Source organism: Hippoglossus stenolepis, chromosome 6, assembly GCF_022539355.2.
Source record: "Hippoglossus stenolepis isolate QCI-W04-F060 chromosome 6, HSTE1.2, whole genome shotgun sequence".
NCBI lineage: Eukaryota > Metazoa > Chordata > Actinopteri > Pleuronectiformes > Pleuronectidae > Hippoglossus > Hippoglossus stenolepis.
Genome location: NC_061488.1, coordinates 27,086,160 through 27,104,250, shown reverse-complemented (window position 1 = coordinate 27,104,250; position 18,091 = coordinate 27,086,160). Strand labels below are relative to the sequence as shown.

At 41.3% G+C, this 18,091-nt stretch overlaps 1 protein-coding gene across 1 annotated transcript in view; it reads right to left on the bottom strand.

The window, feature by feature from the left end:
• Positions 1–18,091, bottom strand: part of LOC118111053 (sodium-coupled neutral amino acid transporter 3) — a 29,264-nt gene that overhangs the window by 5,512 nt on the left and 5,661 nt on the right. Inside the window, exons 7-14 of the mRNA XM_047340377.1 lie at positions 14,857–14,939; positions 13,075–13,133; positions 7,205–7,321; positions 5,515–5,594; positions 3,815–3,915; positions 3,562–3,686; positions 2,985–3,129; positions 2,679–2,782 (exon numbers count right to left, since the gene is read on the bottom strand). Of these exons, the coding sequence (XP_047196333.1) occupies positions 2,679–2,782; positions 2,985–3,129; positions 3,562–3,686; positions 3,815–3,915; positions 5,515–5,594; positions 7,205–7,321; positions 13,075–13,133; positions 14,857–14,939 (814 nt within the window). The remainder of the gene's footprint in view (positions 1–2,678; positions 2,783–2,984; positions 3,130–3,561; positions 3,687–3,814; positions 3,916–5,514; positions 5,595–7,204; positions 7,322–13,074; positions 13,134–14,856; positions 14,940–18,091) is intronic.

Sequence of the window (18,091 nt, the reverse complement as noted above, 5' to 3'; positions counted from 1 at the left end):
CAAAAATGTATTTTGATGTTGAAGATGGAACATAAAAAAATTTAACATGATTTGGAAAAAAAGCAGATTGAAGTGGAGAGAATCCGCCAGCAATCTGAGAAAGCCAAAATAGATTTCGGAGGGATATCGTTTGTCTTTGGTCAGAGATGGCATGCTGTCTGGTGAGGATCAGGGCAGGCACTTGTTCAGGAGTATCGTTTTGATGGTAATCAAATTTGCGCTTGTTGCCACTGTTCAATGAAAGCGACCCAGACACATTTTTCCTCTCGCTTGAATGTGTAGCTAAAGCTAGAAATTGGCCTGATGCAGACTGCACCTTTATGCTTCAGTGTGTCCTCTCAGGGAAAGCACAGGAAGCTTATTCATCTTTGAGCCTTGAGGATAGCTCTAGCTATGAGAAAATAAAATCCACTGTGCTTAAAGCATAAGAACTTGTACCAGAGGCGTATCATCAGTGGTTTAGGTCCTGGGAAAGGAGAAATGGTCAAACACATATTGAGTTTACCAGAGACCAGTCAACTAATTTTAAGCGGTAATTAACTGGCTTTGATGTCCATACTTTTAATGGTCTGTGTGACTTAATGTTTTGGAGCAGTTTAAAAATAGTCTTCCGGAACGAATTGCAACATATATCAGAGAACAAAAAGTTACAACTGCTGCTGATGCTGCCGTGTCAGCTGATGAGAATGTATTGCTCCATAAGAGCAGTTTCAGGGAGCGCTCTGTGGCTCGTGATGTTTCTGGTTGGAGAGGAAATAGTTCTGACAATGACATGCAGCGTTCAGGGAAAGTTGGCCGGTTGAAACCTGACTTTAAAGCAAGTGGCAATGGTCACACTCAATACCTGTAACTATTGTCATGAGAAAGGACACTGAAGACAGATTGTGCTGTGCTAAGGGCTAAAACAAAGGGAATGAAAACTAATGTTAAGCCTGCTGGGTTTGCTGCGCCTGTTAAAGACTGTTGTGTTTCTGAGGTACTTACCTCTCACACTTGTGAACTGGATGTTTTGGCAGCTTATTGTCCTTTCATTCGAGACGGGTCTGTGTCACTGGTGGGAAGTGATGTGAAAGTCCCGATTTAAATCCTGAGGGATACAGGGGCCTACGATTCCTACATTGTTGACTCTGTCTTGCTGTTGTCAGGGGAGACTGATACTGGTGACTGCATTCTTAGTCGTGGGATGGGGTTAAAGATTCTGCCTGTTCCTCTGCACAAGATCGTTATTGACTGTGAGCCTGTTACGGGTGAGGTATCTTTTGGTGCATGCCCGGCATTGCCCATAGAAGGTGTACACTTTATTTTGCCAGATAAGATTTGCTGCAAATGGATATTCTTTGCATAATGAGTTACTGTTCAGGAAATGGGTTCCTGTGAATGAAGACAGTGTGAAAAATTATGTTTTCCAGATGGTGGTGCCAGCAAAGTTTCGTTCCCATGTCTTGAAAGTGGCAAATGAGTCTGGACATTTTGGTGTCCTAAAAATACCTTAACATCTTAAAACATTTATTCTGGTCATGCGTAAACAGGGATGTACCTGTATATATTAAAACCTCTCATGTGTGCAAACTAACAGGAAAGCCGAATCAGAGTCTCAAGCCTGCGCCATTGCAGCCTATACCAGCCATAAGTGACCCATTCACACACCTTATTGTGGACCATGTGGGTTCGTTGCTATCTACCAAGTCTGGTTGTAAATATCTGCTCACGGTAATGTTTTAGAGCACCAGGTATCCGTCTGCGTATCCATTGAGATCAATTACGACTAAAGCTGTGGTTAAGGCATTGTCACAATTCATTTCAATATTTGGCATTCCAAAAGTAGTTCAGTCTGATCAAGGATCTAATTTTTCATCTCATATGTTTGGGTTTAGGTGTTGAAGCTGTTGCGTATTAAACAAAAGCAATCCTCGGCTTATCATGCGCAGAGCCAAGGTGTCTTGGAAAGATTTCACCAGACTCTGAAGTCTCTTCTGCGTGCGTACTGTACTGAGCTGAATAGAGACTGGGAGGAGGGGTTTCCATGGCTTATGTTGGCTGCGAGGGAGGCAGTACAGGAAAGTAGAGGCGTTTGTATATGGAAAACAATTTTGTGCGTCTCAACGCAAAATGAAAAAGTGGTATGACTGCCGTACTGAGCGCCATGAGTTCAGTCCAGTAGACAAGGTTCTTGTACCTATGCCTGTTGTGGGTTCTCTATTCCAGGCTAAGTACACAGGTCCATACACCGATGCTGAAAAAGTGTCAGATTTGAATTATGTTGTGGCAACACCGGGACGAAAGAAAACAAGGCGACACTGTCATGTTAATCTCCTGAAACCTTACTACAGGCGTGTAGGTGAAACTGACTTGGCGCAGGATAGTGAAAGCACTAAAGGCAGGATAGTGATAGTCGGCTTTAGGGCCGTTTGAAAAATTCAGAATCCCTGTGTAATTTGGACAAGTTGTTGGCTCACTTGCCAGAGTCAAAAAGAAATTAACCGTCTGCGTTGGTTCGAAAGTATCCTTGATTGCTTGGTGACATTCCTTCACGTACCGACTGGATTGAACATGTAAACAACAAATAAATGAGTGGGTTTTAAGAACAAATTTCCTCTTGAGATCAGTTGGTGAATGAGGCCCATTGTTCTATTTTTTTTAGTCTCACCCCTTTAAGTCCGACAAAGATATGTACCCACCTGTATCTTTGGTCTGGAGTTCATAGGCTCCTGGTCAGAGGGAATGATGCGGATGTAGAACAGTCCAGGAAGGATAAAGATCAGACTGGGAGCAGTGGTGGCTCCTGAACACCCAGAGAAGTCACAATAAATCATTGCATTGTGAAACAAAATTTATCTCAGAGGAAGTTGTCACTTGGTGATACTGTAAATCTGTCTGTTTCTATCTTCATGTTGATTTATTGGACTTCTTTGTAGTGCTGCAGTATGTTTATTTTTACAAAGTTCCTTTTTGTTCAGGCTTTGCTCGTAAGTCTAAAATCTCACCAATTATGCCAAAGATATCTCGAATATTGGGAACAAAGATGACCAGCAGGTTGACAGAAAACAGCAGACACACTGCAATGGCAATATGACGAAGCCAGTTGAAGGGCTTCCCTGGAAACAGTATCTGCAGGAGGGCACGGCGGATCTGACCGAAACACAGACATAAGGGTACATTTACAACTCAGGCAACAGAATTATCATAATCATCATGTACAATGATGAGCTCAATAAAATCTGTAACTGAATCACTCTGTGAAACTGGGCCTTGCAACTGAGCTATAAGTTCATTTATTTTGTCTCAATGGGCCTCATTCACTAATATCTTAAGTTTTTTACTTGAATTAGTTCTGAAGAAAGTTCTAGAGGAGACTCTGCGGCAGACTCACAGGTACTACTTCTTCTTGTTCTGTGTTTTCAATTGGCCAATTTCAGAGAGTGACATCGTTTTCCTATATGTTTTATTTCAACACAGGTTTTACTTAATTTATATAACCCTGCTTATATAAAACTTTTGTATTTCATTTGTGTTAATGTGTGTCAAATGGAATGTGTGTATGAAGGCAAGATATGTTCTCACGGGAAACAAGACCACAGGTACCGTCAGCGTGACAGCCACCAGGACAGCCAATCGAACACACAGGATCAGAGTGTCCAGGAGGTCCACCTTACTGTAGGTATGGAGGAGCTCTGCTTCAGTGTTCTCTGCACGCACGAGCACGCACACAGACACACACAGACACACACACACACACAGGCACAGAATCGGTGACTTTTCTCTGTCACTTAACAGAGTTATGCTTTGCAACTACATAAAGAAATGTTGCTCTCACCATAGAAGGTCAGATAGCCAAATATGGCAGTGAAGAAGTACATGATGAACATTCCCAGGATGGAAACATTGCCAATATTCTGCATTCTTCTTTTGGTTGGGCTTTAAATGAACAAGATGAAAGTTGCTTTAGCAATACAGTTCATGATAAAGAAACAAAATAAAGAAGTTTAACATATTGCTATAGTTTGATGTCAGGAAAGTTGGCACCGTGGGACATTTTGGGCTTTTTAAATTTTTCTTTTTTGATAATTTTGGCTTTGGCAATGCCTGTGGCATGACATTTTCCAAAGGTATTTATTTTTGGGGAATTTAGAAATTTCAAAAATACTACCTTTCGGCACCTTCAAGGACTGAAGCTGGTTAAATAAATTAACTTACTGAAAGTGAAAAATAATATTAATAAATATATTGTTTGTTTGTTTTAATTTGTATTATTTTATTTGGAGAGGAGAGAAAAAGAGTAAGCTGTGAAGGGGGGCAGACAGAGAGTGGGGTCGGACTCGAATCCGGTTAAAACTAGTTGTAAAAGCAACTCTGGTCCAAGTTTTTATCCCTAACCCTGTCCCAATTCCTATGAGAAGAGATATGAAGTGCCCTTCGCTGGTAGTGTCCCCTGCCACAAGGGATAAGCTAGAAAATCTTTCCCTATAGGAATTGGGACAACCAACATTATTACAATGACAAGCAATGTCAACTAACGTTATTATATTAACAACCGTTATCAACCAACATTTTAATAATTTAATCTGACAACTGCAGGACAGACAGGACAGATTGATCTATTGATCAATACACAGCCAGTCAGCATGTTTACATCAGTTATTTCAATGTTTCATGGTTATTTTGCAAGATTTCATACTTACATTTATGAGCATTATACCTGCAGTGGTCACCAGGTTGATTTGCTTTGTCTGTATGTAAAGCATTAGGGAATTTTCGTCTACCCCTTTGTTTTTAGGGGGGTCCTGAATACACTACGGTTGAAGGGGTGTTTGAAGGGCTAGATGGCCACTAACCCTACATCACATAGAAAAATGGAACAACACTACCATGAAGGGGATAGGGCCAAGTGGTAGGGCTACGGAATGAATTAGGAGACGACCAAATGCCGCAAAGCTAGTAAAAATGGTCTGTATAATGCTTTTTTAGTCTTGATGACCACTCACAGCGCACTCTGCACTAGAGCTCTGTGCATTGAAAGAGACTCCATTCTCTCTATTATTAGTTTGTGTACCATCAATGATATGATGTAAAACAATTTTTTTAAGGTAAGAAAATCGACATTGTGTTGCTTTAAAGAAACAAACTGATAAAAGTCTAAAACTGGCAAACACTTACCAGAATGCATTCAATAAATTCAGTTAAATTTTATTTGTATTAGATTAGACTCAAATCACCCCCTACATTATCTCAATGCACTCGAGACCTTACAGTATTATAGAGAAACCCAATAGCACATCATGAGTAAACTAATTAGTGTTTTACCTAATCTAGTGACTCAGAGCAACTTTTCAAGTCAGTTTTGAACTACAAGCTCAATTTTGCAAACTAACTTTACACGTTCTAGATGTATACTAGTCTTTGATCTACTCTAGTTATAAATAGTGACATGGGAGAACATTTGGGGTTTTCAGTTACCATCACAAATATATCTATATATCTATATATATAGATATATATATGATAAGTGCATCTTACTTGCTCAGTTCAGTGTAGATTGGAAGAACTTCAGGGTGACATACAAAAGCAAACGCCAGGATGGGGATGGTATATGTTGTCTGAAAATCACATAACAGAAACTTTGTTTGGTTATTTTCCAGAAAGTGCATGAACTCTGAACACAGTCAGCTATATACCCACTCAAATGATGCACCCACAAATAGTTTCTGACCACACACATATTCAAAGCACACCTCAGTCCTCTGAACAGATGTCTCCCGTGATGCACTGAGAGTGGAGACCAGGAGGCAGAGTTGCAGTCTTACACTTCTCTTCACTTGATAGAGGAGACACCCCCCAATCAACCTATCGAAACTATGTCTGCCCCCCGACCACCTAAATTATTAAATAAAAAGTAAACAGGAGAGGTGCAACACAACAAGCCCAATAAAAATAAATACAAGCACTATGTCAGAACCACAAAATAAAACGATAAAATGTGGACTGGTAAGGTCACTCAGATCCAAATCTCTACTTGTCAATGATCTGATAACTGACCATCAATTTGATTTATTCTGTTTAACTGAAATCTGGCTGCAACAAGTTGAATATGTGGGTTTGAATGAGGTCACGCCCCTCAACATTAACACTCATATTCCTCGAAGCAAAGGCCTTATACATCCCAGCTTTACATCACAAAAATCCGTTCATCTAGTTATTATATATCGTACACCTGCCCCTTACTCTGAATTTGTATCTGAGCGAATTCTTAGCACAGATAAAGATGTTATAGTAGGTGATGTTGACATTCATGTAGATGTAGATGTTCACTCCCACACTAGTTGATGACCTACAAGTAAGCACTCTGAAATGCTAGAACCTACTATTATTCAGCCTTAATAGAAGAAATAAAATAACCCCAGGTTCCTCCTCCGCACTGTAGTCAGGCTGACAGAAAGTCATAGCTCTACTGATCCATCTATTCCTTTAAGTCTCAGTAGTAATGATATAATGAGGTTTTTGATAAATAAAATTGTAACCAAATAGATCACTTCACCCCCAAAATACAGGCTCTCTTGTGGTTCCTAGAAGAAGAGTAGAATGGGAGGTAGAGCCTTCAGCTACCAGACTTCTCTCCAGTGGAACCAGCTCCCACTCAGGGTTCAGGAGACAGACACTATCTCTACATTTAAGTTTAGACTTAAAACGTTCCTTTTCTATAAAGTTTATAGTAAGGTGAGTCATGAACCATCCCTTAGTTATGCTGCTATAGGCCTAGACTCCTCACTTCTCTCAGTCGCTCTCCGTATTTCTAGCTCTGACCCCCCATGTGTTTTTATCATGTTACTACTACTTGTCACTAACTTTGTTTTTCCTGTCCTGTAGTTTGTAAATGGTTTTGTATTTATATAGCACTTTTCTAGTCTTGATGACCACTCAAAGCTCTTTACAGTACAGTTTTACATTCACCCATTCACACACACATTCATACAGTGCATCTATTAGCAGCACTTTGTTGTTCTATGAGGGGCAATTCGGGGTTCAGCATCTTGCCCAAGGACACTTCGGCATGCAGATGGGGAAGACTGGGGATCGAACTGCCGACCTTCAGGTTGGAGGATGACCGCTCTATCCCTCAGCCACAGCCGCTTTTACTACCTTCAAATGCAATAGCTAATAGACATGTTTTTTGTGTTTGTGCTTGAGATTCAAGGAATTAGTGTCTGACCTCTTGGTTGATGGTGAAGAATTTGGCGGTGCATGTGTTGTCTGGGAGAGATGTGTTCACAGAGAAGTTACCAAACACTTCCAGAGGGCAAGAGATGTTGAATCTCTTGTAGATGACCTGATGGAATAGGGGAAAAAAGAGTTTGAGGAAGTAAAACAATTGCAACCTTTACTGTCTTTGGTAACAATACAAAATACCTTTGGGTACTTTTTGGAAACTTCACAAAACATATACTTTTTGTCTGGTATCTTAACTATTCTCTACCTTGTCTTTATATCTATGGAACTGATATATTGAATGCTGCTGCCTTGCCAAAAACATCACACAGAAAAGGATTCAACCTGGAGATACATACCCTGTCTGTGTGTGTGTATGTCGTGGGCACTGTCTCCACTCCTGGCACCTGGCACTATTTCCTCACCTGGTCTCAATCATCAAATCACCAGCTCTACAAGAACCCCAGTTTTCTCCCAACTCATCGCCAGATTGTTCTGTCACCTCAGTGGTATACTCTCTCGGCCCCTCAGTGAAATTTCTAGAGAAGGTTTTTGTATGTTTCTTGTGAACTTTGTTTTTTCCTGTGCCTCAAGATCACCAGAGTCAAATTGTCTGCCTCATCTCAAGCTCACAGCATCTCCTGCTCATCTTCAGCCAGCCTATTACCTGCCCGCCCCGGCTCCATATCAAACCACTTTTCTTTAACAAACCAATCCCTTTATGTGTTTGCTTTTAGGGTCCAAAACAAACTAAGACCATAACAGAACAATCTGGCCAACTATGGACCCGGCAGCCAAACCCTGATCAATCAAGGTGTGTTAGTGGGACAGCATGAACGGACTCTTCATGATGTGGTGGACACACTTTAAACCCTCAATGCCAGCATCACCCGGCTCAGTCAATCGGGTTCAGGGAAAGGACGCAGCTAATCAGACATCAAGCCAACATCACCTAAAAAGCAATTCCCTCTCCACGTAAGGTAAATGCCCTAGATGGTAGATTGTTGGTCCAAGTCACCCACCAGACTGCCCAGGTTGGTCTTATTCTGTCAGGCAATCGCCGTGAGAAAATCGAATTACTTGTCATTCCCTCACCTCATGCCCCTATAGTGCTTGGTCAGCCCTGGCTTAAAATGCATAACCCCCACATTGACTGGTCCACCTGTACTGTGGTTAGCTGGAGTACTTTCTGTCATTCTCACTGCCTGCAATCCGCTCTAGCGCTCTCTCAGAGTGTCTCAGTGCCCACACCTGTGCCTCCGGACCTCACTCTCGTTCCCCCAGAGTACCATGACCTTGCTGAAGCCTTGCTGAACGGTTTCATCTTTGTGTACCTTGAATATCTTCTCCTGGAATATGGACGAGCCCGTCCAGCATGTATGGTTAGTACTTAGGGAGAACAAACTTTATGTTACGGTGGAGAAATGTGAATTCCATTTTTCATCTTGGAGCTTCTTGAGTTTCATCATTGAGCAGGCAGACTGATCCAGGCAGTGGCAGAGTGGCCCACTTCAACTTCCCGCAAGTATTTACAGAGTTTTCTGGGCTTCGCCAATTTCTACAGGCACTTCATCAGGAACTACAGTCGGGTGGCGTCCCCTCTCACCCAACTCACCTCTCCTGACACCCCTTTCACCTGGACTCCAGAGGTAGAAACTGCATTTAACACACTCAAACAACTCTTTACTAGTGCACCTGTGTTAATGCATCCTGAGCCTAAACTGCAGTTTGTGGTTGAGGTGTATGCCTCAGTTACTGGCGTGGCGGCCTTCCTGTCCCAGGACTCCCCCGAAGATCAAAAGCTGCAGCCATGTGCTTTTTTCTCCCGTCGTCTCTCACCAGCAGAAGAAATTACGATGTGGGTAATTGAGAACTCCTGGTGGTGGTGTTGGCTCTGGAAGAGTGGCAGCACTGGCTGGAGGGGGGCTGAACAGCCATTCATCATGTGGACCGACCACATAAACCTCTCTTACCTGCGCTCTGCCAAGCGGCTGAACTCTTGGAACGCCCGCAGGGCTCTGTTTCTGGGCCACTTCAACTACATGCTCACTCACCACCACTTACCAAGCCTAGAGCTCTCTCCCGCCAGACTGCTCCTGAGAAGATAAACATCGAGCCTGAGACCATCATTCCCCCCTCCTGTACCGAAATTCTTATTTTATGTGTACCCGATACTTGGCATTTTGGATTCGGTTCTAGTTTGGAACAGTTTTGGTTCCCAACCCTAATCGGCCCCTCAGTGAAATTTCTAGAGAAGGTTTTTTTATGTTTCTGGTGAACTTTGTTAATGCTGTTTTTTCCTGTGCCTGAGAATCCCCAGAGTCAACTCGCCTGCCTCATCTCAAGCTCGCAGTGCAGTGTTGTGCATGACCGCGCTCATATTTTTCGTGAACGATGAACTGAAAAAGTCAGTTCTCATATGATGAACGTGAATGTGAGTAATGTTCACTCCAGCGAGAGTGAACATCACTTATGTTCACCTAAATTTTTTAAATCATCATCATATCAGGCCATCATGTGAAATGCCAGGAGCGAGAGAAAAATTTGTGTGTTGGTGCTCCCAGACAGCGCGCACACACACACACTCACGCAGTGAGATCAGAGCTCGTTCACGTGAAGCAGCGACTTTGTAGAAGAAGAGTGGAAACAGTGAAACAAAGAGTTTCTCTGGTCTCAGCTGCTCAGTGATCAGAGCAGAAGCTGCAGTTGGTTTGTACCGAGCTGGAGTTTCTGTGTCCTCCTCCACTCTGACCTGCTCTCACTATAACTAATAAATACTCATCACTAGTTATCAGGACCTGATCAGTACATGAAGTCACTTAGTGTTTGTTTGATTCGCTCCAGAGTTTAGTGAGACTGCACTCAGTGTTAAAAAGAGTGGAGCGACACGCAGACATGATCAGACACCATCGATTAGCGAGGAGCGGAGTAATGTGAGTGAATTTAGGTTAAAGACCAGTCGAGCTGCTGCATTCTGGATGAGTTGCAGAGGTCGGATAGCACTAGCAGGTAGACCAGCCAGGAGGGAGTTACAATAGTTTAGGCGTGAGACGACCAGAGCCTGGACCAGAACCTGCGCCTACATGCATTTATTCTGTAAGGCTTGTACCTAATAGCCCTGGACATATTTGTTGGCATTTCGGTTGAATGTTTTGGTCTTTGTTAATGGTTAATTTATTTCATAAATTAACATTTTAGCCTTAGCCAAATGTGTCTATGTTGTATCTATAATCCTTAATTTTCTTTATGAGATTTAGAATTATTTGAACTGAACAAACTTGAATTATTTGTTTTTCCTCATGACCTTTTGTAGGTCAGGTTTTTTTGTTTTCCTTTTACATTCCACATCGTGGATTATGATCTGCGGATCGCGTATCAGAGATCGTAATGGTGGATCCAGTACAGGGGATTCTGTATCGTGCTGGCTGATCGTGATAATAATGGCGGATCCTTTATCGTGTTGGCATCTGATCACGATCGAGGTGGTGGCTGATGATGGATCCTAATGGCGGCAGTGGACACTGACTGTGGACTATAGTGGCATCCGATCTTGATGGTGGATCATGATCGTGGTGGCTGCTGACCATAGACTATGATTGCAGCAGGACTGCTTGATATATAGTATTTCTCCTCAGATACTCGACCATTACTGACAATAATCCATCAATTCATTGACCTTCAGTTATGCTTCAAAATGTTTACCCTTATCAATGCTGCTAAAACCTTTATCTTGATGATGTTCTCCTTTACACTTGACATCTATTGCACTTCTGTCCGTCCTGGGAGAGGGATCCCTCACATGTGGCTCTCTCTGAGGTTTCTACCTTCTTTTTACCCTGTTAAAAGGGTTTTTAGTAGTTTTTCCTTACTCTTGTTGAGGGTTAAGGGCAGAGGATGTCACACCTTGTTAAAGCCCTATGAGACAAATTGTGATTTGTGAATATGGGCTATACAAATACAATTTGATTGATTGACATTCCAACGTGGAATATCCTTGGACCAACTGAAATTATATTAATGAACTGAAATTATGTGAATGAACTGAAATTATGTGACTGAACTGAAAATAGAAATGAACTGAGAAATATTTATTTTTGTTGAATGTTTGTATTACTGTTTTATTTTTTTTGGTTTAAGTGCAATACAAATTCTATTTAAAACTTACCTGTGTCTCCTGTGTCTTAACATTCATACATTGGGCTCCCACCGAACCTAGTAGTCCGTAATCTGCCTAAACCCAATTGGTTAGGCAATGGCAAGGCAATGACTATAAGCAAGCAGTGTGAATGTGGTCAAATCTGCAACGAATGAATAAGGCTTTAAGATCCACCCAGCATGGATGAAGTGCTTGTGGAAGGAACAGGAGCAACACAACGCACAGATGTTCAACCTGGCATGAGAGGCCCGGCCTGGAGTCACCCATTAGTGCCTGAAATCTAAAGTGTTGCAACCGACTTAACCAGATTGACAATGACGTGGACCCAATTCTGGAAGCAAGTGTAAGGGGAGACAGGAAACTACAAACCATGTTAACAATCATCGATTCAGAGAAGAGGAAAAGAAAGGTGCCAGAGGACCTCAGGTAAAGGACCAAAGAGAGGATACAATTCACATCAGGCAGGAGATGACATTAAAATTACAGCACAAGCACACAAAAGAAGAGGAGCACTTTGGGGTTAGTTCAGCTGATGTACATCCTACACAGAAGACCAGTGTCCTCTAGAGAAGAGTGGCAACGAAAACACTGCTGGGAAAGAGGGAAATATATATATACGTTATATTAATTTAAGTTTAAGTTCTAACAATATTTTTAATAATGCACCAAGTTAGAGGTTTCCTTGCACATATCCAAGCAAAATTGTTATTCTACAATGAAATATCCTGAACTGAAACGATATTGAATCGAGACCTTGTGAATCGGAAATGAATCGATTTGGGAAATCAGTGGTGATACCCAGCCCTAGTTAAGAAATTACCAATGTATATGGGAACTGACAAGAAAAGGTTAAATAGGTCTATTATTGCATTCCAAAAAGACACAGTGAAACATTTTGGATGCACCTATGTTATGTGCTGTGCATCAGTTTGGCGCACCAGTGCAACCAATGTGAAGAGTTAGTCTGGAGCCATGTTAGGATAATGTGTTAATGATAATCGATAATTTAGTATGGCCCTCAAAGGATGTTATGAAAATTAAAATGGCCCTTGATAGAAAAAAAGGTTTGTCACCCCTGTTTTAGACAGGTCTAGGCTCACTGATGCCCACCATGAAGGTGTACTCAGGGTTTCAACTTGCGACCTCCCTCAGGGCAGATGTGGCTCTGCTGTGTGAGCAGAACTACTGCCAGATGACTGGCAACACATGAATGTATTCAGGTATTTCATCTGTTATTACAGTGCACGGTTTTTATGTTATTTTATGGATAAAAAAGAGATATGCACTTACTGGATAAACATTTTTTAAATTAGTTTGTCAAGTATGAAGAAAATATGAGCAGAAGCAGTGTCAATCGTCTGGCAAGACATAAAATACAACAGCATTCTGGGATAGTTTTTTTAAACTATTGTGTAACTTATCATGAAAAACAGCTCTTTATATTTTGCACATTATGTTACTAACCGAAATAAAGTTTTTTTTAAATATTGTGAAATATAAAAACAAATATTTTATATTAAATCAAATATAATATAGTACTAGTAGAACATTGAAGTGACCTTCCCATGAGATGACACTGCCAGCAGTTGTCCCTAGCTAATTTGAATCTGAGACCCCTGTTTTTTGTCACTGAGTAACAGCTATAGCACAGTGGTTCTTAACTGACCTCTTGTGATATGTCAATAGTCATAAACTGATGTGTCGACCCACAGACTCACCACAGACAGAAAGAAGACCATGCAGGAAAGAGAGAATCCACTGCTGTAACCAAGATACCCTGCCGAATTGAAGAAAACAACCCTCAGTTAGTACAGATTTAAGGTGCATTTCCATAAGCTTTTTTTAATCATACTGGAGAGAAAAAAAAACATGTTCTCTCCTTTATAACTGTGTAAAAACACAACAAACTTGAAGCAACATTTGTAGGCCAGTCATCCTGAAATCCATGCAAAAGTAAGCATGCTAAAGCTAACATTATTTCATGAGCTACTGGTGTATGCAAAATCTAATTGTAAGGTACTGATGTGTTTTGTTTTTCTTTATGGGATATTTACTGCTGTTGTAAATGCTGAGAGAAAGCAGAGTTTATTTTTAGCTCCATGCATTAATTGAACTTTAGCTTAGAAATTTTTAGTTTGATGTTGAAATGCTGAAAAGGAGTAGTTACACTTCCTGCTACTAACAGACTTTGAGAAATATGTTTTCAATATTTGTAGTTTTTCTTGATCTCTGATGGCATTATAGGTATTTTTTGTTCTTTTTCGAGAATATCAGCTGAAATACAGTGAACAGTAAATTGCAACAAATAAAGTTTGTTATTTTAATACATCTAGAGAGTTACAATTATTATTCAGGGAGAGCAGTCCTGATGGTATTATAGCTTTTGCACTTTTAGCTGTAATACCTGTTTAGCTAAATAGTTAACATTGAATACTAAATTATAGTATGTTTTGTTATACGTTTGTTTTGTTTGTTTCCCTAATGGCACTGCTGCTTTTACAGTATTAAATTTCATGAAGCATGTCACATGCATTTTGTTATGAACAATGCATATCTTATTGAGGGAGGGCAGATCTACTGTTCATTGTTATTTTGTTATTGTTATTGAGATGCTCTTTAATGAAAAAGCAAGGCTACGTAAGTAAAGTCATGTTGATGTTTCAAATACCAAGAGCTAAATCAGTGTCTGTGTGTATTGCACACCTTAATACCATTCCATAACAGGTTAATAGATGTTTAATTTCATCTAGGTGTAAATAATGACTTCAGAAATTCAAGGGAAACTGTGTAAACTGCATAACCCTAAAAAATAAATTACAATTTGCTGTCGAAATGAACACTGCTGTTGAGTTCTTTCTTAGGGAATAATTTATGAGTTAATGATCTGCTCCAAAACGGGCACTTTTGTGTACATGGTCTCCATGTCTGCCCCCACGGTGGCGCAGGACGGCATCGGTCAGCCGATACTGTGGATTGTCTGGAACAGCTGGGGCCGTAGCTGATGCACAGCAGCGGAGCGTGTCCCCAACAACAGACCTGATTAAGTCTACAGGTCGAACAGCCGGCGGGCGGCTCCGTCCCACACACTGTGTGAGATCAGTTTCAACAAGCGGTTAGTGCGGGGGCGCGGCCGGCTGTTCCTGATGATCCGTTGTCCCCCTCTGTCTGCTCTGCTTGTAGATGAATTGATGAAATTAAACCGCAAATAAAGTATGATATATTTATAATTATATCAAAAATATAATTAACGTTAAATCATGGGGAGGAGGGCTGCTCATTAGCATTTAAAGGAACAGCACAAACAGGTCACTCTTTTTCAAAGGTGTGTAAGATCCTTGTATTTGACAGTATGTAAGACATTTCATTAAGACCCCAAGGAACCATATCAACTTGTGGTAAAATGGGCATGCTATGTCCCCTTTAAGACATGAAATAATCAATGGCCTTGTTGGGCACAAACTGAGAAGTTGTTTGTTATCATGTTGAATCAGATGACTTACCCAGGTGTTTCATCAGGGCCAGCGGGAAGATGATGCAGACGGTGACAATGATGATGAGGTAGTTTCCATTCATGAACCAGTTGCTGGATGCAGAACACAAGACATCACACACATAGAGTAACACATATTTACAAATCCTGTGTATTCAGTGTTTTTTGTCGAAAGTAGGCTTGTTATTTATTTGTTTGTCTTCAACCCATGCACAGAAAAGGGGCACTGACTTAAAGGCTCCATATTTTACACCTTTCTGGGATTTAATTTGAGTTATTGGTACAATAAGATGATATATCAGTGGTTTTAAAGTGGAAAAAAACTGCTGCAATGTGTATTTCCATGTCCTGTCTTCTGCCTCTCTCTGGAGCTGCAGACAGGACAGGCTGTTTTCGCCTGCCTCTTGAGCCCCTCCTCTGATTGGCTGACTGCACTTTGAGTGACACGCGACCAGGCCTATCACCGGTCTCATTCTGGCCTATTCACTCTGGTAAACAGAGCTGAAAGTCAAGTTGTTATGTTTGCAGCAATAGAAGAGCAGCATTATATTTACAGTCGGTTACAGCAGGATGTTTCAGACAGGATTGAAATGCTGTTTCCCTCTCATCCCTGGTGTAAACATATAAGTAGACAGAACATATAAGTACGTAAAAACAGAACAGGGCAGTCTTTGCTAAGGAGATGAGGGCTTATAGATCCTTCCTGACTAGACTGGACCGACATGCAGGATTTACAACATCGACAATGGAAGTTGGTGGCACTGACTGAATAATTAAATAATTTACAATATAATAACCACGTTAGACCAGTGCAGTAATACATTTTATATGGACGGGATGGTAAGCGTAGAAAACATGTTGTATTCTGCCAGATCATGAACAGCTGTCTGAAAGTTATTGAGAAAGTACTGAGGCTGTTCTAAAATATGTAAATCATATATATGATATATGCTATTTATTTTTCTGTCAAGCGGGGTGTTTGATTTGATGGTAAGATGCTGGGCATTCAGTATACAATATAGTAGTCCTTTTCTCTTTGTAATAACATATGAAAATGTGTAATGCTTGCAGCATGCTATGCACTCCATTGTTTGCTCAATGATTACTCTTCTTTATTATTCCTCTGGACACTTAGGGACCTATTTGCAACTGATTTTACGCTACATAAAAAATGTCTACATCAAACTCATGCAGAGTTGATATGACATGCTGTGAGTTTTGAACATCCAAAAGCTATATTCCTGGGAATTATCATTTTTCAATAATAATAATTACATCACAACAATCTATTTCCTAATTTACAGAATGTCATAACAAAGGAGCAATGTGATTTCACTGAGGTATGTATAGATACGTATTTGAAATGATATTGTCACTAGTATTGTGATTCTGTAACATTACTTAATGACCAAATCTATTTTCTTTTTAGATAACGCAGAAAAAAAACATCCAAGGGGACGTGGGGACTGGGAGCTTGGTATGTAGTATAATGTCTGCGATGCTGAATGCTTGATGCATAGCAAGATATAATTGTTTTGATGACTTGTTGAGTAGTTATAGATATCCCTTAAGTAAAAGGTGCTGTGTTGGTGCACAGTCGTGGGTCAACAGGGTGGACAGCAGGGGACTGAGCATGCACCCCTGGCGGGGTCCCTGTGCTCAGTGTGATGGTGCCCAATGTTTTATTGACGATCTTCACAGACTGTGGTCTCTCGGTGAGGAAGTCCAGCAGCCAGTGGCAGAGTGAGGCGTGGAGGCCCAACTGGTCCAGTTTTCCAATCAGCTGGTGTTTAATGTTGAACTGAAGTCTATGAACAGCATCCTTACAGACTAGTCTTTCTTGTTCAGGTGGGTGAGGGCAACGTGGAGGGCAGAAGAGATTGCATCATCAGTAGACCTGTTGGCCTGATTTGCAAACTGAAGGGGGTCCAGGGTGGGAGGAAGGTTGGATTTGATGTGATGCATGACCAGCCTCTCAAAGCACTTCATGATGGTAGTGAAGATGGTCAGTGTGACGGGCGGTAATCGTTGAAGCTTGATGGAGATGACTTGTTTGGCACAGGTATGATGGTGGTGGTTTTTAAGCATCAGGGGACAACTGCCTGACTAAAGGAAGTGTTGAAAACCTCCGTGAGGACAACCTTTCGTTCTTCTGCACAGTCTTTCAGCACTTGTCCAGGGATGTAGTCTGGACCAGCCACCTTGCAAGCATTGATCTTTGAGAGTGTTTTCTTCACGTTGATCTGGAGCGAAACAAAACACATGGTTGTTGGTGGGGGGGCTGGTGACTTCTGTGCAGTGGTGTTGTTCAGTGCGTCAAAACGTGCAAAGTAGTTGTTCAGCTGTCAGCCATTGCTTCTGGTTAGCCAGAGTGATGGCTTTGGTGACAGTCACATCCTTGATGCATTTGAAGATCTAAGCTGTCACAGACTCTGTGTACTCTTGCATAAGTGGCACCTTCCGGCCACACCCGTATTTCCTTCAGGATTGGTTTGGTCACTTTCACCCACGGCCTGTATGCTGGCTTCAGCATATCAGTGACTTGATCAGAGAGGCTGAGGTGGGGGAGGGTGGCAGCTCTGTATACTGTTTGGTTGTAGGTGAAAACCAAGTCCAGTGTGTTATTTATTTGCTCTGGTTGGAAAATCAACGTGTTGGTGGAGTTCGGGTAAAACTGTCTTTGGGTTGGCATGGTTGAAATCCCCAGCAAGAATGAGGAATCCATTCGGGTGGACTGTCTGTTTCTCACTGACAGCCTGGTACAGTTCACTGAGTGCCACTTCTCTGTTGATGTTGTTGCGGCTGGGGGGACTGTTTACAGCTACTAGCAGAATAGCAGTAAATTCCCTCTGCAGGCAAAAAAGGCCGACACTTGATGATCATATACTCACATAATTGCCTGATTCCATTGTGTTCACATAGAAGAAACTAAAATATTTACAGTCCTTTCTTTTGTAAACATAAATAAAGATTTTGACACAAAGGAGAGTAATATTTCTTTGGACATGTTACTATTAAGATTTATACATTTTTAATATGTGGTCAACTGAGTTTATCACTGGAATCCTGTCCATAATGTCATTAGAAACTAATAATAACAAGCTGAGCCTTCCATCCATCCTTTATCTATACTGCTTATCCTTTTGAGGGTCGCAGGGGGAGCTGGAGCCAATCCCAGGTGACATTAGGCAAAAGGCGGGGTACAACGTGAACAGGTGGCCAGACCATCACAGGACCAACAGACA